The sequence below is a fragment of the Budorcas taxicolor genome, chromosome 23, assembly GCF_023091745.1.
Source record: "Budorcas taxicolor isolate Tak-1 chromosome 23, Takin1.1, whole genome shotgun sequence".
Taxonomy (NCBI): domain Eukaryota; kingdom Metazoa; phylum Chordata; class Mammalia; order Artiodactyla; family Bovidae; genus Budorcas; species Budorcas taxicolor.
The window spans coordinates 15,609,520-15,633,043 of NC_068932.1; the positions used below are offsets into that span (position 1 = coordinate 15,609,520).

At 42.6% G+C, this 23,524-nt stretch overlaps 1 protein-coding gene and 1 non-coding gene across 2 annotated transcripts in view; one reads left to right on the forward strand and one right to left on the reverse strand.

Moving 5' to 3' along the window:
• PLCE1 (phospholipase C epsilon 1) overlaps nucleotides 1-20,255 on the forward strand; it is a 326,931-nt gene extending 306,676 nt beyond the window's left edge. The window contains exons 25-32 of the mRNA XM_052660896.1: nucleotides 734-995; nucleotides 3,253-3,371; nucleotides 5,538-5,666; nucleotides 7,329-7,538; nucleotides 12,271-12,429; nucleotides 13,841-14,059; nucleotides 14,365-14,573; nucleotides 19,511-20,255. Coding sequence (XP_052516856.1) covers nucleotides 734-995; nucleotides 3,253-3,371; nucleotides 5,538-5,666; nucleotides 7,329-7,538; nucleotides 12,271-12,429; nucleotides 13,841-14,059; nucleotides 14,365-14,550 — 1,284 coding nt within the window. The 3' untranslated portion in view covers nucleotides 14,551-14,573; nucleotides 19,511-20,255. The remainder of the gene's footprint in view (nucleotides 1-733; nucleotides 996-3,252; nucleotides 3,372-5,537; nucleotides 5,667-7,328; nucleotides 7,539-12,270; nucleotides 12,430-13,840; nucleotides 14,060-14,364; nucleotides 14,574-19,510) is intronic.
• TRNAE-UUC (transfer RNA glutamic acid (anticodon UUC)) lies at nucleotides 18,270-18,342 on the reverse strand. The gene has a single exon. It is a non-coding gene; the product is annotated as a tRNA-Glu (tRNA).
• Nucleotides 20,256-23,524: the final 3,269 nt, after the last annotated feature.

Sequence of the window (23,524 nt, forward strand, 5' to 3'; positions counted from 1 at the left end):
TAGCTGAGGACACAACCAAAAAACTGAATGGGTGCTAGAAAAGACAGGGAGTGATGAAGTTATCCTTCGGTCCATTTTTAGATCTCGTCTGTTTCCCCCCCAAGGAGGAATGCCAAGCAGTGTCTGCTCACCACACCTCACACCCCCGGGAAATCCCAACTCACAGATTATCCTACCACCAACCTGCATTTCCTCTTTCCCTAAGGCAGGAGAGCAGTAGCTGCTTTTCTGTGTGACCATTTCTGCTAGACTTGAGTATAGCTTCATGCTGAGAGAAGGCTATGAATTTCTAACAGCCTTCCTTGTGACTTGACCCAGAACTTAACTATTTAACAAAAACATTTCAGAGTTATAAAAGATACACCTAAAACACTTTGAAGAGAATTTTAGTAACACATTTGTGGCTTCACATTTAAGGTCTTTTTTTCCTCAACTTCTTGACAAACAATTTCATCTTAATTGTGTGGCTTTTTGAAGATGTTTCAGTATATTGACAGTTGAAAAGTTATAGTTACGTGAATGCTGTTGACAAAATAGACTTTCTCATGATTCCAGTCATGCAATTTCCCATGATTCCAGTCTCTCGCTCTTTTTTCTAACAGCCTTATTAATCATTTACTTGATCCATTCCAGAAGGTTCTTTGTCTTTCTCTGCAGAGGGAAGCAGTGAGGCTCAGTGGTGACATCTGTTTCTTTTGCAACCCCAGTGACTTTGATGCTTTCTTCCCCTCAGGTTGTCTCTGGGCAGAACGTGTGCCCGAGTAACAGCACAGGGAGCCCATGTATCGAAGTCGACGTGCTGGGCATGGCCCTGGACAGCTGCCACTTCCGCACGAAACCCATCCACCGCAATACTCTGAACCCCATGTGGAACGAACAGTTCCTTTTCCGGGTTCACTTCGAAGATCTCGTATTTCTTCGTTTTGCTGTCGTGGAGAACAACAGCTCGGTGGTCACTGCTCAGAGAATCATCTCCCTGAAGGCTCTAAAGCGAGGTAGAATCACTGTCAAAAGTTCGTGATCATTGTAGCTGAGTGATGGGTGCCTGGAGTCCATTACACGCCTCTCTCTACTTTTGTGTATGTTTGAAATTTTCATATTAAAAAGGTAAAATAAGAGGCAAAAGAAGATAATGCAAATTTGAACACTGAGCATACCTCAAAAGGCATTTTTCTTTTACGTTATTCTAAACTCCAAGGTTATTAACAACATCTCTTATGAAATGTGGCCTCTGCCACCTCTGCCTGTTTCAGGAGCAGTGGTCCTTGTGTTCTTATTCCCATATAGCCCTCCCCAATAGCTCCCGCCGCACCCCTGGTATGTTTAAAGCTGGAACTGTTGTAAGGAGAGGAAACCAAGAGCAGGGAGGGTTGGGTTGTGCTGGTGGCTTCAGTAGGCTGAGGTTGGAGTCGAGGCCTGGTGGGAGGCCATTGTGGGAAGCCAAGGGTGGGTTTGGGTGCAGAGCAGGGAAGGTGAAGAATCCTGAGCAAAGATTAGAGCTGTTGTCTTGCTGTCTGTTGGCTTTGCCACGGCCCTTGGGGAAACGTCAGCTTGTCACACCTGTCCAGAATGTCCGTGCACTGCATCTCAAAACTGATGTGCAATCAAGTCACCTGGGCTATTGGTGATGAAATGCAGATCCTGATACAGTGGGTCTGGGGCTTGAGATTATGCCTCTCTAACAAGCTCTGGGGATGCCCCTGCTGATCTCATCTGAGTATCAAGTTCCCAGTACATGCTTCCTCCTGCACATTTTGCCAGCCTCTGAGCTCCACCAGCATGTCACAGTCCCCTGCTCTTTAGTTGTTTTCTTCCTATTTCTTTTCTCCATTGTGTGAGTAGCACATGGTCATACTCACTGTGTTATGTCGTAACACTGACTGTGTTAGTCAGTTCAGGCTGTGTAACAAAATACCACAGACTGGGTATCTTACATACTGCTACTGCTAAGTCACTTCAGTCGTGTCCGACTCTGCGCGACCCCATAGACGGCAGCCCACCAGGTTCCCCCGTCCCTGGGATTCTCCAGGCAAGAACACTGGAGTGAGTTGCCATTTCCTTCTCCAATGCATGAAAGTGAAAAGTGAAGAAAGTGAAAAGTGAAGTCACTCAGTCGTGTCTGACTCCTAGCGACCCCATGGACTGCAGCCTACCAGGCTCCTCCATCCATGGGATTTTCCAGACAAGAGTACTGGAGTGGGTTGCCATTGCCTTCTCTGATAACAGAGGTTTATTTTGTCAGCTTTGGAGGCTAGAAGCCCACGATCAAGGTTTCCACAAGTTTGCTTTCTACTGAGGCCTCTCTCCTTGGCTTGCAGAGGGTCACCATCTCACTGTATCATCACAGGGCTGTCCCTTGGTCGCTGTGCACAGCATCTGGTGTCTCTCCGTGTCTGTCTTCCAATTCCCTCTTCTTATAAGGACCGTTGGTCATGTTGGATTAGGCCCCACCCTCATGACCCAACATCACCTCTTTAAACCCTATCTCCAGACACAGTCACCTTCTGAGGTACTGGGACTTAGAGCTTCAACACACACATTTTAGGAGGACACCATTCAGTTCCTAACAGTGATTATAGAAATATGATGATGTGCAGCAGAACAATTTTTTAAAAAATTATCTATCTTTCTATTTCTTCAAGATAGTTACTTTTGGTGTAGATATTTTACAGGCTTTATTTCTCTGCCCATGTGTATAAATATTAACAAGTAAGCTTCCTACTAACCTTAATGTTTTGCAACTTACTGATTTTCACTAATATATGTAGTGAACAACTTATCAGGTAAATAGATATACATCTTTGTTACTTTATAGAGTTGCATATTATTTTATTTTATACTTGTACAAACACTCACACTGTAACTCCTTTAACCAACTCTCTATTGTTGGAATACTTTATTATCACTAAAGCTGTTCTAAGAGGAAATATTTGCAGAACAGTGACTCTAGAGGACTTGATACAAGAATGATCAGATTTTCCTACTATACGGTGTTTAAGTTTAAAATTTTCATTTTGAGTCTAAGTTTAAAAACAGCACTTGGCAAGGTAACTACAACCACTAAGTGGCCCCAAACGGTCCCCAGGGGCAGCGCTCTGGGAGAAAAGGCATCTGTTGGTCACCTGCGTGTTGTCACCCCTGCCCATCTGAAGATCTTATTTCTCCCTGTCATTTACTGACCTCCCTGGGAGATCTCTGCAGAGCTCTGCAATGCATGGCTAACAAGCTTTTCCCAATTCTGCATTGTTCCAGGATATCGACATCTTCAGCTGCGAAATCTCCACAATGAAGTCTTGGAAATCTCTAGTTTATTCATAAACAGCAGGAGAATGGAAGAAAATTCCTCTGGTAATACTGTGCCGGCCTCTCTGGTAATTAAGTTATATTTCTCTCAGCATATTTGTGGGAATTGCTACACCAGAGGCAGGCTTTCTTGTGGTCCAGGAATGTGGTCCATTCGGATCATAGATTAGGTGGCTATGGATATAATTAAAACAATGGCTGATACCTGACACATTCTAAGCACTTTACACATATACTGACTCACTTGATCCTCACTAACTTGCTGACATAGCTATTAGTATCATCTCCATGTTACAAAGGAAGGGGAGTGCTGAGTACACCTGAGGTCACATAGCTATAAACCCAAGTTCGTCATCTAGCACCATACTGCTTGCCAGGGAAGTGAGCCAAAAATAACAACACAGGGAAAAGGCTAATTACACAAAGCCTGCTAGGAAGCATCTTGATACTTCTAGAAGGTTCAGGTTAGACCAGGAAAATCCTTTGCTTCGTCAGTAGTGCAGAGGCAGATGTCACAGGCGAGCAGGACTGGGTGAACAGCCAGGCACTGCTGGCGACAGGTAATTCTGCAAGTGCAGCAGTACCCTGGCACCTGAGGAGACTCAGCACCTGCACCCTTGGGAATGGGAGAGGAGCACTGCAAAAAGGCCCACCATTGCAGAAGCTAGGTTTTAACTAGTTCCCCATTGGTTAAGGTCCGTTGGTAAAATTTGAGAACTGATGGTAAGGTCCATTGGTTAAAAGTTTGAGAACCGTTGGACCAATGCTCACCCCAGTAATGCAGGGTTGTTTACCGCGACAAGGAATTCTGCTTTGATTAACTGGTTGATTCCACTGTGCTCGCTCTTGAAAAATTGAAGGGTGTCCTTCCATTGCCCCTTTGCATGTTTAGTAGTCTGCTCACAGCCACGCCGATCTTTGGAAGTTTATTTTGGTGGGGGTGCGGCTGCAGTGGGTCTCTGTTGCTGCACACGGGCTTTCTCAAGTTGCAGCAAGCTAGGCTACTCTTCGTTGCAGTGCCTGGGCCTCTCACTGCAGCGGCTTCTCCTGTTGGGGAGCAAAGGCTCTAGCGTACTGGCTTCAGCAGTGGCGGTGCTCAGGCTTAGTTGCTCTGCCGTATGCGTGGTCTTAGTTCCCGGACCAGGGACCGATACTGTGTCCCCTGCATTGGCAGGTGGATTCTTAACTTCTAGACCAGCAGAGAAGTCTGGTTGCACCCATCTTATACTTCAGTGTAGTCCTAACAACCTTTGAAAAGCTGCCTTCTGTGCTTACGGGGGCACCGACGTCACTGCTGCCGCCATCACCTCTGAGCAGCCCTGCTCTCTCCTCTGCCTCTCTCTCCCTCACCACAATGGTTTCTTCTCTCTCTCTGTCCCTCACCTTGTTTTCTTAGGTGTTCCTCATTCTCCCTTCAAAAATTGTTGGAGGTTGAGTATAGCATGTTGGCCAGGAGAGAGGGGTGTTGCCTCTGCCTGGTGCCTGCCTGTGACCCTCCCTGCCTGGGAAGCAGGGACAGTCTGCCTGGTACCTGAGAGCAAGAATTAGACGGTAGTGTCCCATTCTGGGTTGTCCACTTATTCTTCTAGCTATTCTATTCTAGAAGCCCCCCACCTTGAAGCCAGGGATGTCTTATTTCTCTACAAAACCCCAGAGCCAGGCATAATGTCTGTTTCATTGTCAGCCTTCCATACATTATTTTGTATTTTATGAATGAATCTATCTCAGTATACAAACTGCTCAAAGACTTGAGAGTTACACAGCTCCCCAACTCTTCCTAACAAAAGTACTTTTTATATTACAATTATTTGTGTGCCTGGACAGCAAGCTCCCAGAGGCCAGACTATTTTAGTTATCATTTTACCATCGAAATTCTAGCCCAGTGCCCCGAAGAGAGATGGAACTCAGTAGACACTGTTGAATGTCACTTCATAAGTAAGGACTGACATACATTTCAGACAATATCAGTCCCCTAAATATGATGGAAAGAAACACTGTTATTTAAAATAAATTGCTCTTTTGGTGGTATGCTGCTAAATATTCCTACTAGACTGTTAAGGAACATGCACCATTGCCTAAAACCACAAAAAGGTGCATCTGGTTATAAAAGGTTGGCCTTATTTTGCATTTATGTGTCCCTGCATGTACTTCTAAGAACTAGCACTTCTGTATTGATGTAGCCTAGAAACATGAGAATGAAAATGAATGAGAAACTTTATGATCTTCCTTGACAGATGTTTAATACAGAAGAAAGAAAATGCTTGCAGAGTCACAGAGTCACAGTGCATGGCGTCCCAGGCCCAGAGCCTTTTACTGTCTTCTCTATAAACGGAGGCACTAAGGCAAAGCAGCTTCTCCAACAAGTAAGCTCAGAGTCTATAGTTAAGAAACGGTTCTTTGAGAGGCATCTCGAGGTTAACATCTTGTCCAACATTTTACAGCTGACTCGGCATCAGAGAAAGCAGCTCAAAGTCTCAAATTTCATAGATTATAAAACAGAGACTACCAAGAGGTTTGGGCTGTTTTGTTTTTGAACTTTGGTGTCTACTCTCACAAAGCACTCTTGGGGTTTTGGAGACGGTGTAAAATATAATGACGAAAAGTAAGGAAGCATTTCCATGGACCACCCACAAAAAGCAGCACATTACTGTCCACATGAGTAATCCCAGGGCTGTGGAGCAGGACTGGAGAGGGAGTGATGCTGGCCATCTCATGGAGGTGACAGTGTCAACTGACCTACTCCTGGAAGCTTCATGCCCTTAATTGTTGCTGAAGTGGTAGCTGCCTTGCCCCACAAAATCCACAGTCCAGCATCAACCTGAGACCAAGGTCTGGGGTGAAGGGAGCAGAGTCTTCCTGAGAATCTTCTATCCCACCCCCACCCCATCCCCAGGTCCTTCCGCTTCTCTGAGTGAGACCAATCAATCACCAAGTGCTGATTCTGGTCACTGCATGCTCGCATGGTCGAGTGGATGCCTGAGAAGAAGGATGTTTGCTTGCTCCATGCCAGAAGTTGGCAGCCTTCTCTGGCCACTCCAAGTTCTGCTTTTGCCAGTAACCTGGATAATAGAAAACCATGTGAAAGAATACGTCAGTAAGAGTAGCTATCATAATGTCTAGTGTTTACCAGGGCTTCCCTGGTGGCTCAGGCAGTAAAGAATCCGCCTGTAATGCAGGAGACCTGGATTTGATCCCTGGGTCAGGAAGATCCCCTGGAGAATAAACCCACTCCAGTATTCTTGCCTGGGGAATGCACAGAGAGAGGAGCCTGGCAGGCTCTAAGTTATCTGATGCACCTGGGTTACATTTTACAGTCAGTGCCTCAGTCATAAAAGGAAACAAAATTAAGAAACAAAATTGCTACTCTTACTGTTTCCACTGTATAGATGAGGACACTGAGTGTCCATGGGGTCAGATATCTTGGCCAGCATCTCATAGCCAGTAAGTACTAAACACAGGCCTCATACCCAAGTCTGTTTGGCTCCCCAGCCTGGTCTCAACCATTTCAACTGTCAGGGTCAGTAGCCAATAGAGAAAACAGGCCTCTAGGCACACTGTCAAGACTTTATTGAAAGGGGAATTCCCAGGAACTTAGATCAGATGAGATTAGAAGATGATTGAGTATTTCTAACATGAGAATGGGAGATTATCTTGGTAAAAGCTGGACTGGGTTCTTTGCCTTTGGTCTTGTGTTGCAAGATTACAAAGAGCTAAGTTCATAGATTGAAAAACCTAAAGTTTTTAATTCATTAAGAGCTCTTATTCCATCAGTGGGAAAAACAGTTTTGCTGGCTGGCAATTATGAATAAATTGTTTCATTGCCCAGAATGAACATAAACAATTCTTTTTGGACGTAAGAGAATTCTAAGATCTTCCAGAAAGAGTTATGCAACACTGCAGGGTAGGTTTCATTTATAACTTGCAAATCAAACTTATCTGAACCCTGAGAGAGTAGACTTGTTTGGGTTTGAAGTTTTTGCTACTCTTCAGAAGTGTGCCTAAACTGGCCTTTGCTCTTTCTTTAGATTCTCGTTATGGATCAAGATACCAAACCTATTGCCACAGACTATTTTTTAATGGAGGAAAAATATTTCATATCTAAAGAGAAGAATGAATGTAGGAAACAACCATTCCAGAGAGCCATTGGTCCAGAAGAAGAGATCATGCAGATTTTAAGCAGCTGGTTTCCAGAAGAGGGATATGTTGGCAGGATTGTCTTAAAAACCCAGCAGGAAGTAAGTGTGTCCTGGGACAGCCTACACAGTAACAGCTCGTATGTAACTCACTACCTCACCACTGGCCGCCTCCCTCAAATTCAGAACTTCTTGTCACTGCAACTTGCTTTATAGTCTTAAGTAAATGTGGAGAATTGATTTTATTCTTCTGCACATATTCAGAAGGTTAAGTTATAGAAATTTGGTTTAAAAATCATCCGTTAGGAAACAAAGGGAGAAAGAACTCAAAGAATTCCTTAAGCATGTCATCAGTGTAGTGTCCAGTGTTTTACCTGGGTGTGTGAAGACCTTGCTGTAAGAGTCACTACTGTGTAATGGAAGGTCTGTAGGCATTTTGCATTTGGGGGTTGGTTGCCCTCCCGTTAGTGCCTGTTCAAGTTTTAGCTAATAAAAGGTTTTTTTGTTAATTCATGAAACAACAGCATTTCTTTGAAAATATTCCATAAGATTACACAAGGTAAGAATAACCTCTCAGCTTTGGTCTGAATTTGTTGCAGATTATATTATGGTCCCTAATATTCCCATGATCATTCTGATAATGGAAACAGTACTGTCTGTTGACTCCAGACTGGGGGACTCCTAATGGGGTTTGCTGATGGAGCACTTTTCTTTTAATAGACTTATGCTGCTGCTGCTAAGTTGCTTCAGTCATGTCCGACTCTGTGCGACCCCATAGACAGAAGCCCACCAGGCTCCCCCATCCCTGGGATTCTCCAGGCAAGAACACTGGAGTGGGTTGCCGTTTCCTTCTCCAATGCGTGAAAGTGAAAAGTGAAAGTGAAGTCGCTCACTTAATAGACTTATATCAGCCCACTAATTGACTGCCATTTTTTAAAATGACATATAAGGTCATTACATAGATAATAATGCCTTATGATAAATCAACAATAAAGCAGTTGACGCAGTTCAACAATCTGATTAAACAGATATTTATTGAGCACCTAATTGTGCCAGGCCCTGTTCTAGGCACATGATCTGCCTCTTGGGGGCATGAAAAGGAGATGGACTCATAAAATGCCCATTGCTGGTCCATGCTTGCTAGAACACAGAGATGATAAAGAGCCCATTTCAGCATCGTGTGCTATTTTTCACTCTCTACGTAACTATGAGCATGGCCTGCAGCCTCACTGCCCTCCAGCTTCTCTAGGAACCAGAGCCTCTGTGTTCCCTCCTAACCTTGTCTTAGATCATAAAAGGACACTTCCTGTAAGCCAAGAAATGTAATTATCTCCCTAGCGTCTTCTCCTCATCAGACAGGTACAAAGTACTAAGATGGTGGAGAAGCAATTCTAATCATAAAAGCTGTAGAAGAAAATATCAGAGGGCTTACCTCGGCTTTTGAAGCCATCTTTTATTTCTCTCTAATTTTTTTTTCCTATTTCTAATTGTCACATGTAAAAGAGTGTGCTAGGGACTTCCCTGGAAGTCCAGTGGTTAAAACACCATGCTCCAAATGCAGGGGGCACTGATTCGATCCCTGGTCCAGGAACTATTAATAAGATCCTGCCTGCCACATGGCCTAGCCAAAAAAACCCAAAAAGTTTCCTAGAAGTGACAATTTCAGTGAATTTTTAAACTCATATTAAAGTTAATATTTATTGCATCATGATTACAGTGTTTAACGCTCTCAAGCACCCAATATTTTGAATCATCTTATGATATAATGCAAACCATTCTACACAAAGGAAGCAGGTTCAGAGAGGTTAGATTATGACAGGGTGAGAAGTGGAAAGAACTGAAGTCTTATGGTTTCCTGGCCAGTATTCTTTCCACCACCCCATGCTGCCCAGGCTGGAGGTGAGTCAGTGCTCATGGGTCCTCCATGCCCAGCACCACGGGAGGCAGTGAGCAGCAATGGGCGGACTGCTGAGTGTCACGATGGGTCTTCATCACAGGGTTGGAAGGACTGGCAGGCCAGGGCTGCCTGTATGCAATTAAAACATATATGACAATAAGCAGTAGAGATGTCAGGAATAAATGCTTAATAAAGGCTGGTGGAACAGAAGCATTTTGGAAAGAGAAGGCTATAGTAGAGCGGAAGGCTAACAAGCATTTTCTGATGAGTATAATATACCAAGGAGGTCTCCTTTTATATGCCTTGTTGAGAGGAAAGTTTTGAAATGACTGAAATATGTCTCAAAAGATAACAAATCATATTTCATGTATCTAGGCTTACCAGCTGCACAGTGACACACAATACGAATTTACTGATTGACTAAATGAATTCAGCACTTACTGAATGGAAGCAGAGGCTGGTATAATTGATAGATTTGGGCTATAAGTATTTCCACTTAGTCTACTCTGTGAAACTAGGAAGCTATGTAAGCAGTTTGTCCGTATGTTAAAAGTCCCCAAGCTGCTGTCTTTGACTTCTGATCCTGCCTGTCTGCTTTGTATAATTTTCTTGTTTCCTGGGCTCTCAAGCTGTTAGGCATCTTCCTATGGTCAATATGCTCTCCTCTGACACCTCTGGATTTGAAATGAGACAAACCTGGCTCTGAAAAATTAGATAGATGACCTTCAAAGTATCATCTGAATTCTGTAAACCTCTATGTCCATATTTGCAAAATCTATGATAGAAACTGGGCTTCCCCAGTGGCTCAGCGGTAAAGGATCAATGCAGAAGTCTACAGTGCAGAAGTCGGTGGAGACCCAGATTAGGTCCCTAAGTCGAGAAGATCCCCTGGAGGAGGGCATGGCAACTCACTCCAGTATTTTTGCCTGGGGAATCCCATGAACAGAGGAGCCTGGTGGGCTACAGTATATAGGGTCACAAAGAGTCGGACATGACTGAAGCAACTTAGCATGCACACACGATAGAAACTTCCCTGCTTGGCTCAAAAAATTATGAGACTCAAGTCAAACATGTAGACAAAATGTAGAAAAATGCTTAGTAAACTATAAAGGAATATGTAAATGAGGGTTATTGTTATGGTCATAATCTGTGGCTTCTAATGTGACTGAAAACAGCTTAAAAATCAATAAGCTCTGAGTAAGGCCCTAAGGTGGAGAAGGCAATGGCACCCCACTCCAGTAAACCTGTCTGGAAAATCCCGTGGACAGAGGAGCCTGGTGGGCTGCAGTCCATGGGGTCGCTAAGAGTCGGACATGACTGAGCGACTTCACTTTCACTTTTCCCTTTCATGCATTGGAGAAGGAAATGGCAACCCACTCCAGTGTTCTTGCCTGGAGAATCCCAGGGATGGGGAGCCTGGTGGGCTGCCGTCTATGGGGTCTCACAGAGTCGGACACGACTGAAGCGACTTAGCAAGGCTCTAAGGAGTGCTGTTAGAAACATTTGTAGTGCATGGTCATTGTGATATTTTATACGGCAACTTAGAACTTTTCTGTCTTGCTTACCTACATCCTGGCTTTCAGGATTATAAATTATGTTATGTGAATTACCACCCAACCCCACTCTCCAATTGGTTAAATATATTGTAATCAATGCAATGACATACTATGGAAAATCTTTAGAAGCTGACATGAAATGATAATCACAATCTTTTTTTAAAAGATATTTCTGATATGGACCATTTTAAAAGTCTTTATTGAATTTGTTACAATAGTGCTTCTGTTTTATGTTTTGGGCTTTTGACCCTGAGGTATGTAGGATCTTAGCTCCCTGACCAGGGATCAAACCGGTACTTGCTGTGTTGGTAAGTCTCAACCATTGGACCACCAGGGAAGAAGTCCCTGATCACAGCCTTTTAAGTAGAGAAAAAATGAGTTGTAAAACAGTATATGTACTACGGTCTCATTTTATGTAATAAAAATAGAAGATAGTTCTCTCCCCCTCACGCATAGTTTGATGAGTGGAATCCAAACACGTCAGCTGTATGTAAATCTTAGGGATCACAACTGTAAGAACAATGAAATGATTGGGGCGAGGCTGTGCAGCTGATTGGTGAGAAGCCCCCGGAGCCAGTCCGTTTTGGTCCTGGCTACAGTTTGGCGCCACCTGGTGGTAGTTACCCATTTTGACCTTAATATCAATAGGGACAATTCAGGTTCCTGGGGCTGGCTGGAATTTCCAGGACAATGACACTGATTCTTGTATTCTTCTGGTTAGTTAGCATCGTTTCTGTGCGATGATCTGAGATTAAGCTACAAGCATGCTGGGGACTGGAGGACTTTCCTGCCAAATCCCCCCAGCCTGAGATGGGATTACCTACTGTTTCCTTGCCTCACCTCCCCATCATCTCCCTGCTGCTCCCTTGTGGAAGATAACTTTACACGACCCTCTGTCCAAGGGATCCTCCAGGCAAGAATACTGGAGTGGGTTGCCATGCCCTCCTCCAGGGGATCTTCTCGACCCAGGGATGAACCAGCATCTCTTGTGTCTCCTGCATTGGCAGGCGGGTTCTTTACCATGAGCACCACCAAGGAAGCCCATTTGAATTTTAGTAATTGGAAAAATAGCATATTGTCTTTTTACAAATTTATCTCTAGCTGATTTGTGGACTCAAAATCCACAGCAAACATGAGCAGATCTGCTGGCTTGTTCGGGACCAGACCTTATCAGTGTGTCAACATTAGCAGAAACTTACAGTACTTTTCTCTTCTAAGATGACATGTATATCCTTCTAGGATAGTTTGTGAATTAGTAATTAGTGTATGGGATATCAAGCTAAAAAGTTGTTTCCACTTTACCAAGATCCAGCTCAAATTTTTACTAGATTTTTCCTTTTTCTACATTATCAGTTACTTGACTTGTCTTTTCTTAATATAGAACCCGGAAGAGAAGAGCATTGCACAAGATGACAAGGAGATGCTCCTGAGCTCAGAGGAGGACAGCTTCTTTGTCCAGGTGCACGACGTTTCCCCAGAGCAACCACGCACGGTCATCAAAGCACCGCGTGTCAGCACTGCGCAGGACGTCATTCAGCAGGTGAAGGCCTCCCCGCCCTCCCCTAGTCAGCTCCCTCTGGGAATAAGGTTCTGGAACAAAGGGGACATGACCAGGCACCATGTGCCTGGTAAGGCTGGCAAGTATCCGGTCCTTCAATGATACTTGCCCAGTATATGCTGTGAGTCAGGCTCTCTGGGAAGCCCTGACAGCGGAGCCAGGAGGTGGTTCTGCAGAGCGGGAGTGTCATCGTCCATCACCTAGTGACCGTCTCTCTGGGATCCTTCGACAACATGTAGGAGGACTCTCTGACCCTCTCCTGTTCTCTGGTCTTCTCTGCCCCCTTCTGTGTATATGGCTCCAGAGAACTCTGCTGCCTTCATTCCAAGCCCTGTAGTGGTTTATTAAACACTTGCTTGAGAAGTTAGCATAATGGCTTACAGCACAGACTCTAGATCAGGTTGCTCCAGATGTAAACCCTGGCCCTACATCTTACTAGCTCGGAGAGCTTGGGCAAGTCATTTAACCATCTGTGCTTAAGTTACATGGGTGTCCTGGTAAATTGGCTCTCTTAAAAATTAAAAAAAAAAAAAAGACCCCAATTTGTAGCATTTGCCAGTTTCTATCTTGCACATTCCTCACACATCAGATTCCAGTGGGCTCCAGCGCAATGCCATGTGCCAAGCTACCACACAGGAAAACATGAAGCTAGCGTACCAGCACTTTCTTAATAGCTGTTGTGAACATTAGGTAAATACATATAATGGACATTTGCCTAGTATAACACCTAACATGGTAGGCACTATTTAAGTGCTATTTGCTATACTGATTGCAGAAATAATTTGGTTAATATTAGTCTCTTTAATAGACTTTGAACTCCCCAAACTATATACAGTACCTGGGACATAGTAAATGTTTGATGAGTGAATAACTGCATAAATGAAAGATAAGTCTCAAGAAAAAAGAGAAGTGAGACCAGGTAAGTCTTAAAATGCTTTCAACATCCAATACTCTGATATGAAGAGGCAGTGTCGTGCGCCAGAGAGGCTCTGGAGGGTCAAGATTCTGTTCCTCACTGTCTGGGTCACTTTCAGGTCTATGAACTTTGGTGGATGCAGAAAATCTGGCTCAAGTCCTTTTTCTGTTACTAAGCTGTCCATCCTCTGTAATATGCCTGACCTCTTAAGCTTACGCTTCCTTGTCTGAAAAATGGGGGTTGTAACATCTAAATCATGGATGGGTGTTGTGAAGCTCAATGAGGCAATGTCGACAAGTTTGTATAAGCTACAACTGTGAAAATGTAAAATGAGAAGTGGGATGACATGATCTGAAAAGGACCCCCCAGCCCTGTCTAAAAGTCTGTGACATTTTTCCACCTTAAAGTCTCATTTACAGGGAAGCAAGTGTTGGAGATCCTGTGTTTTTATTCTGTTGATCATAACTTACCTTTCAGACCTTATGCAAAGCCAAATATTCCTATAGCATCCTGAGCAACCCCAACCCGAGTGACTATGTGCTTTTGGAAGAGGTGGTGAAAGACACCGCCAACAGGAAATCTTCCACCCCAAAGGCCTCCCAGCGCGTCCTTTTGGATCAGGAGTGTGTGTTTCAAGCTCAAAGCAAGTGGAAAGGTGCAGGAAAATTCATCCTTAAGCTAAAGGAACAGGTGCAGGTAAAGTTCAAGGTTATTTTGCTCTATTTGATTTTCATAACTACAGTATAATCAAATTCAGGAGCTAGTGAAAGCCAGAAGGAAGTTCCCGAGTCAAGGACACTAGTGGAAAGAATGTTGTTTGGCTGTTTTTACTGTGTGGAAAGAAATGTCTTCCCTCTGGGTGTAAGCAGTCCTGAGGTGGCTGGGGGGTGGGGGGTTCCCCTTTTGAGAAAGCTCTACCTACTAGATAGAGAACAACAAAGGGCTCTCTCTGATACAGTCTCTTTAACCTAATACTAAGGGAAAGTTCTCATTTTCCACAGGCATCTCGAGAAGATAAAAAAAAAGGCATCTCTTTTGCAAGCGAACTCAAGAAACTCACCAAGACTAAACAGCCCCGAGGGCCCACATCACCTTCTCAGGTTTTAGCCTCAGAAAACGTCCAAAACAAGGAAGAGAAACCTGTGGGTGGCTTGCCTTCCAGTGACACCATAGACTACCGACAGTGAGCAAGACAGCACGGTTTACCCAGGTATCCTGAGTCACTGCAGCGTCACCTATACTAAGACATAAGTTTGTACACTCTCTTTTGTCTTTTCCTGGAGGAGGATGTTCCTGAGGCAGGTAGGGATGGTACCCTAGAGAAAGGGGGCTTTGAAGATACACACGACTCCAGCACTGATGATTTCAGATCTCCTTATTTTGTAGATAACCAAAGGCGACAAGAGGACAACAAACTTGCCCAAACTGCGGTAGCTTTATTTCATCAGACATAGAACTGTCTTAATTACTGGTAATTCACATGAACATTCTCAAAGGACTGCTGTGGGTCATTCTGTTTTCATTCTTTGGATTTTTAGTTTGCTGTTCTTCTAATTTAGCTCTGATTTAGCCTGAACAACCTCCATTTCTTCTGACTCAATGAAAACATTAAAATCTGGCACGCAAGTTGTGATGACTAAAAAGAAAGCAAAATGACATAACAGCCTGAAGTAATCATGCCTTTGGTTGCCAGCTCACTGCTTGGTATTCACATACAGAGTAAATTTCATTGTTTTAAACTATTTAAATGGAATCTGAATTTTTTAAAAAAGGCACGTGAGGAAACCAAACATAGATCTCTTCTTTCACTTAGCTTCTTAATGAACTTAGCTCAGTTCAGTTCAGACACTCAGTCGTGTCCGACTCTTTACGACCCCATGAACCGCAGCACACCAGGCCTCCCTGTCCATCACCAATTCCCGGAGTTCACCCAAACCCATATCCATTGAGTCGGTGATGCCATCCAGCCATCTCATCCTCTGTCGTCCCCTTCTCCTGCCCTCAAACTTCCCCAGCATCACAGTCTTTTCAAATGAGTCAGCTCTTTGCATGAGGTGGACAAAGTACTGGAGTTTCAGCTTCAACATCAGTCCTTCCAATGAACACCCAGGACTGATCTCCTTTAGGATGGACTGGTTGGATCTCCTTGCAGTCCAAGGGACACTCAAGAGTCTTCTCCAACAACACAGTTCAAAAGCATCAATTCTTCAGTGCTCAGCTTTCTGTCTCAACTCTCACATCCATACATGACCACTGGAAAAACCATAGCCTTGACTAGATGGACCTTAGTCGGCAAAGTAATGTCTCTGCTTTTCAATATGCTGTCTAGGCTGGTCATAACTTTCCTTCCAAGGAGTAAGCATCTTTTAATTTCATGGCTGCAGTCACCATCTACAGCAATTTTGGAGCCCCCAAAAAATAAAGTCAGCCACTGTTTCCACTGTTTTCCCATCTATTTGCCATGAAGTGATGGGACTGGATGCCATGATCTTCATTTTCTGAATGTTGAGCTTTAAGCCAACTTTTTCACTCTCCTCTTTCACTTTCATCAAGAGGCTTTTTAGTTCCTCTTCACTTTCTGCCATAAGGGTGGTGTCATCTGCATATCTGAGGTTATTGATATTTCTCCCGGCAATCTTGATTCCAGCTTGTGCTTATTCCAGCCCTGCATTTCTCATGATGTACTCTGCATATAAGTTAAATAAGCAGGGTGACAATATACAGCCTTGATGTACTCCTTTTCCTATTTGGAACCAGTCTGTTGTTCATGTCCAGTTCTAACTGTTGCTTCCTGACCTGCATACAGGTTTCTCAAGAGGCAGGTCAGGTGGTCAGGTGGCTCTTTCAGAATTTTCCAGTTTATTGTGATCCACACAGTCAAAGGCTTTGGCATAGTCAATAAAGCAGAAATAGATGTTTTGCTGGAATTCTCTTGCTTTTTCCATGATCCAGCAGATGTTGGCAATTTGATCTCTGGTTCCTCTGCCTTTTCTAAAACCAGCTTGAACATCTGGAAGTTCACGGTTCACATGTTGCTGAAGCCTGGCTTGGAGAATTTTAAGCATTACTTTATTACTGTGTGAGATGAATGCAACTGTGTGGTAGTTTGAGCATTCTTTGGCATTGCCTTTCTTTGGGACTGGAATAAAACTGCTGAGTTTTCCAAATTTGCTGGCATATTCAATATCACGGTAATCCAAGTGTATGCTCTGACCAGTAACGCTGAAGAAGCTGAAGTTGAACAGTTCTATGAAGACCTTTAAGACCTTCTAGAACTAACACCCAAAAAAGATGTCCTTTTCATTATAGGGGACTGGAATGCAAAAGTAGGAAATCAAGAAACACTTGGAGTAACAGGCAAATTTGGCCTTGGAGTACAGAATGAAGCAGGGCAAAGACTAATAGAGCTCTGCGAAGAGAACGCGCTGGTCACAGCAAACACCCTCTTCCAACAACACGAGAAGACTTACACATGGACATCACCAGATGGTTGACATCACAATCAGATTGATTATATTCTTTGTAGCCAAAGATGAAGAAGCTCTATACAGTCAGCAAAACCAAGACCAGGAGCTGACTGTGGCTTGGATCATGAACTCCTTACTGCCAGATTCAGGCTGAAATTAAAGAAAGTGGAGAAAACCACTAGACCATTCAGGTATGACCTAAATCAAATCCCTTATGAGTATACGGAGGAAGTGAGAAATAGATTTAAGGGACTAGATCTGACAGACAGAGTGCCTGATGAACTATGGATGGAGGTATGTGACATTGTACAGCAGACAGGAATCAAGACCATCCCCAAGAAAAAGAAATGCATAAAAGCAAAATGGCTGTCTGAGGAGGCCTTACAAATAGCTGTGAAAAGAAGAGAAGTGAAAAGCAAAGGAGAAAAGGAAAGATATACCCATTTGAATGCAGAGTTCCAAAGAATAGCAAGAAGAGATAAGAAAGCCATCCTCAGCGATCAACGCAAAGAAATAGAGGAACACAATAGAATGGGAAAGACGAGATCTCTTCAAGAAAATTATACCAAGGGAACATTTCATGCAAAGATGGGCTCAATAAAAGACAGAAATGGTAGGGACCTAACAGAAGCAGAAGATATTAAGAGGTGGCAAGAATACACAGAAGAACTGTACAAAAAAGATCTTCATGACCCAGATAATCACGATGGTGTGATCACTCACCTAGAGCCAGACATCCTGGAATGTGAAGTCAAGTGGGCCTTAGGAAGCATCACTACGAACAAAGCTAGTGGAGGTGATGGAATTCCAGTTGATATATTTCAAATCCTGAATAAAGAACTCAAGGGATTATTAAAGCCCTCTTTTCACCTGTTCCATCATAGAGTTCTAAGATTTAAAATCCTTGAGAGACCAACAGCATGGTGAAGGCATTGTTGCTTATATTACACAGCGGCATCTGTCTGCATCACAATCAGGTATTTCTTATATAAAATTATAGCTCACAATTAAAAGAATTTACTGATACCTCTTGATGGGGCCAAATCTGACTTACAAGAGCCCATATTGAGCCGATGTTTAAGAAGCAACCTCCTAAAACAACTGGTGCCCCAGATACACTTACAAAGAAAGCTCTTTCAAAACAGACATAGCGAAACCCTGGAAACCACCTCCTCCAGAGCTTCTGCACACCCCCTATCCCGTCAGGGCTGTTTAGGTTCTGGATGCAAAGACTCACCAGAAAGAAACCTCAGCACCGTGGCAGCAGTCCACATCATTCAGCATCAGATAATACTGAATCTGCACAGAACAGTGAAACCCTGGGCTGTTCCAGACTCTGAGAAGGCTCAGCACCCATTTTCTGTTGTGGTACTTCTGGCATTCCGCACCCTACCCTTCTTTTTTGTAGTTATCTTTATTACCACCTTCCTTCCTCTTAGTTCCCTGACCAGGAATTGAACCTGGGTCCTCGGCAGTGAAAGTGCAAAGTCCTAACCACTGGACCACAAGAGAATTTCCTGGTATCTTATTTTTAAAGTTCCAGACTCAACTTGCTTTCCTTCTCAGTGACAGTGTCACTGAGACAGTGCCTTCTTCTCCAAGAACTAAGTGAGCTTTAGGACTAAGCACCATGTTGAGCCTCTCCAGCTTTTGGAAAATTACTCATCATGGTAGTGGGTCTATGAGCACACAGTAAAGAGAATGATCAGAATTTCAAATATTGTTCTCCATATCAAGAACTTAGCATCGAATAAATTATACATGTGAAAATGTTATGCACACCTCCCACCTCTTTGTTATAACCTCCGTTAATGATAGAGTGAAATTACACTTGGCAGAGAAAGAGCCCTGCCTGTGCCAGAAGATTAATAAGTACATAATACAACTCCATTAGAAATCTGACTTCAAAATAATGTGCTTGCTCTAATGAGCATTACTAGTTGCTTATATTTTATGAGAATAGGGAAGGTGGTGGTGATTTAGATGATTGCCTTTGGATTCAATTTTCCTATCATAAGCAGAAATTCATAATCAGTCAGTTGACCTCTTTCCCTAAATTTGGGGAAGGTTCTCTTTAACAGTTATTGAAAGAATAATAGCCATTGGTGCATAGACGTATATATGGTAATATACGTCCCATATTATTAACTTTACAAATAGTGTCTCCAAGAAAGAACATTTGTGAAAAAAGAAGGGCCTTTCTGTATATGCTCATAAGAAAACAAGTTTAGTATTGTTATTGCTTTATGAGCAACATATTTCATGTTATTTGTTCTGTAATATTCACCTCTAAACTTTCAAGTTACCCCCTAATAATAATCTAAGAATTTCTAAACAAGTAATTATTTACCTTAAGTAATATATTTAACCAGTTGAAAGAAGTCCACCTTTTAAAAAAAGAAGGAAAAAAAAAAAAAAGCTGAACAGTTTAATTGTGGTTAAAAAACTTTCTAAAGAATGTGGTGTTCCAGGGCAGAAATAGCCTAATGTTCCACCTCCCAGGAACATCACGTTCTAACACTATGAGTTTATAGGAAATATTCTCTGCCTCAATCCCAGCCACCAGAGCTGTGGGTTTCTGTTCGTTGAACATCCCTAAACCTTGCTACACTGTGAATTGTTCTGGCTGCCTCACTTTGAAGATATTAATACTAATAAGCCTATGTATACAACTTTACAGGTGAAGATCTTTTGGCAAGTTAAAATCAAGAAGGAACATAATGGAGACAAATATAATTCCCTTATTTTCATAAACGAAACTGGAAACGTATGATTTCTGAACTCTTGCTACAAGGTCTACGCTGAGATCAAGCAAAATGGTACGGGGCTTGCTATCAACTGGCTTCCTGCTGAATGAAGCAAAGAAGCCCAGCAGACTGCCATTTCACACGTCAACAGTTGGAAAAACCACCGCTAAGCTTGCAATAATTGACTTAGAACAGGAGTCAGCAAACTTTTGTAAAGGGCTAGTCAGTAAATATCTTCGTTCTTATGGGCCAAACGATCTCTGTAGCAATGGCTCAGCTTAATGCAGAAGCAGCCATAGACGATACATACATGATTGAACGTGGCTGTGATCCAAGAAAACTATTTAAAGACAGTGGAATTGGAATGGTATGTCATTTTCCCATGGCATAAATATTCCTCTTCGGATTTTTTGAAAAATCATTTTAAAATGTTAACTATTCTTAGTTCAACAGCCACACGAAAGCAGGTGGCAGGCTGGATTTGGTTCAAGGGCCACAGTTTGCTGACCTGACTTAGAAAACTGGGAACAAGATGCACAGAGGTAAGAAATCAAGCAGGCTAGTTTAGTCATACCTATTATGGATAAGAATTGGAAGCTTTGGGGCATTGCAAGTGTGAATATGTCCTCTAGGACTCATTAAAAAGTAACGCACCTTACTCTCTATATTGTGTACCGTTGTGAACTCCTCTATAGTGTTTCTTTTTACATATAGAATGATGTTGGGTTTTTTATGTTTATTGCTTATATTCACAGACTTTTGGTTTCTACAAAATGAATTTAGAATAACGTATCTACTGAGTTGTGGCATCTTAGTAAGAAACTTAACCATGTTTCTAACGCAAAAGTAGACTGAGTTGGTGTTTATTTATTTTACGAGGTTTGTACTGACACTGTACCTATGTATTTATTATACATAGCTTTCTTGATATTGCTTGCAGATTAGAAGCATTAGTGGTTCTATTTCACTATTTGAAAACAAATCTCCTTAAAAGAAAATGTATACCCTGAATACCTGAAATAGGCCAGAATTTCATGTAACTTGCCATTTAATGTAAATTATTTTTAAAACTTTGCTGTGTAAGACTATCATGTAAGTGTAAAGGATTCGTCTTGTTCTTGGCATGAAGCAAATTGTGACTTTTCACATGAAATGTGTTCCTCTAAAGTAAAATCCAAATTTTATCTTTCTAATGACCTTCAAATTTGATGTTTTTCTTCAAATTATAAAACATATTAAAATCTCTAATCTTTGCTTTGAGACATTTTCACCATAAAAAAAATGAATAAAATAATTCCCCCTTCTTTGTGTACTTTAAGAAGTATCAAAAACACACAACACAGCTTTCATGTTATTGGAAGTTCTAAGTAAAAGCCTTATTGCTATAAGAATCACTGTTTGCTTATCAGCAGCATTCAGGCTATTTCAAGTTGATGCTGTTTGTACAGTACTACAGGTTTCTTTTTAAATCAAATAATCAGTCTACGACAAATGCACAATGCTCCCTTCACTTTAAAAAAAACTTCTAGAAACCGTAATCAAACTTGTCTCAACTCATGGGCATTTTTGCCATCTGTTTGGGCTTTGCTGTGCTTAGTTGCTCAGTCATGTCCGACTCTTTACAACTCCATGGACTGCAGCCCACCAGTCTCCTCTCTCCATGGGGATTCTCCAGGCAAGAATACTGGAGTGGGTTGCTATATCCTGCTCCAGGAGAGCTTCCCAACCCAGGGATCAAACCCAGGTCTCCCGCATTGGAGGCGGATTCTTGACTGGCTCCGTCAGTCAAGAGAAGAGAGCCACCAGAGAAGCCTCTGGTTGGGTTTACTGTGTCATTAAAATCGAGTTACTAGTCTAACTGGCTAGAGTCAAAATGAAACCGTGCAGAGGAGTGAGATGGAAAGCAAGGCTGGTCTCACTAGGTTTTATCAACTGGCCTTGACTCTAAGCCTCCACCCCACCCCATGGTCCTTAGCATAAAATCTGGAACTTACCTTGAAACTGGTTTTAGGAAGTGAGTGAACCCAGCCTTCTGCCTATGTTGCAACCCATGTTGATTGTTCATCCTGTGGTGAGGTAAAAGGACATACTCTATGGTATTTGAGTCCTAGGGATTTTAGGAGGGACACACTGCTCAAAAAGGTAGAGGGTTTACTCTGTTATTACAACTAACCAGCACAACCTGGTGTTTGCCAAAAGTAAGAAATTTTGATTTACAGTTTCTCTGAATTATACAGCTGTATTAGTAAACCAAATGAAAGAAACTGTCCTACTGTTTAGAATGCATCTAAAATAGCCACCCAGGCTTATACCCATTACCACTTCACACTTCTCAGACCACTAAAAACCTGGGTAGCAAACTTTCATCAGTAAATTGATATGGGAAAGAATCTAAATATGTAAGCTGGGTTTATTACAAGATTTTGAGGAAAAATATTTTAAGATGCTTCACTGAAAACAGAAAGAAAGGAGCATGAATTCTGTCCCTCTGTTGGGTAATTCCAACTTGTAAGATCACGGGAGCTGGCAGGAAACAATTTAGACTGGGAACCCAACGTGATGTGGGATGCCAGAAGAAACAGTAACTTCCTCTCTATCACCTCATCTCAAATCTACTGTTTTGACAACTAATGTAAGATCACGTGAGGGTGCAAAGGAGTTGAGAATAAGTCTGAGGATAAACTTGTAGGAAGTAACATTATTTGGGCAGAAAGTGCCCTCTTGAAGGAACACCTCCTTTCATATCATCCTTAGCAAGTAAAATTCTCCAGCTGGGGGGAAATATGGAGTCCAGACTCAACAGAAGCGAGTCAAAAGTCAAATTTACTTTTCAACAAAGGTCTCCCATCTTGATGGCTCTGGAGACAATGGAGGCTCATTAATGACAGTTGGCCTCCCCAGTGGCTCCGTATGTACTTTTCTTAAAAACTACATCTTTCCTTTCCTCTGTTCTCTCCCGTTCCAATCTCTCTGTAGACCTCTCCTCTGCCAGACACCCAGAGGCCTTGCTTAATTCTGAAAAGTAATCAGACCTTGTGTACTGGTCTGGTAAAACGGAATTAACTAAAACAGAAAACTCCACAACTCTGCTCCCATGCCACTAAGGAGGATTTTCCTGGTGCTGTCTGATCTTAAACTTGGCACAATGAAAGGCAGCCTAGATGGCGAAAGAAATCTCTAGATGGCAGCCTTGAACCCCTCCAGCTGTTTCTCTCACATCAGCAGCAACAGGGGAATCCCTGGGCCCTCCAAAAAGTTACTGGAAAAGGAGACTGCCTCTTACATCAAGCCCACCCCTCAGTCAACATTTCCACGATACAGTACATTGTTAACAACTTAAATGTTCTGTGCCATTGCTACCTATCAACTTCCTAAGTACAGTCCTTGCCTGAAGGCTAAGGATTTTTGACAGGAATTCCTGAATGTTTTTGAGATACTGAATCTCCAAGATTACCAAGCTGTTTATATACATCTCTTAGATCCAAAACGTGCTATGCTGAAGTCTGCCATCAAGCAGGCCTCTGAAACCTTCCCTATTTCAGATGATACAGGTCTCGGAACTTCTAAACAGCTCACTCTGACAACTCAACTGGGTAATGCCTCATTCAAACAAAAATGATTTGACTGGGCATACAAGGGCATGGAAGACTGAGGCTATATATATCTGTTGTTACCCCAGTTCACTTTGAAGTGCCTAGCACAGTGCTAAGCACATAGTAGGTGTTCAATATTTATCTAAACAGATATTAAGACTAGTTTATAATAGCCTCGGGCCGTATGTGTGTGTGTGTTATCATTAATGACTATAATATTTAGCTCTGAAGATGAAACCCATCAGTACAAGACTATAGAAGTTAAGTGCACAAGTATGTTTCATCCTCAATTCAATGGCACCCCACTCCAGTACTCTTGCCTGGAAAATCCCATGGACGGAGGAGCCTGGTAGG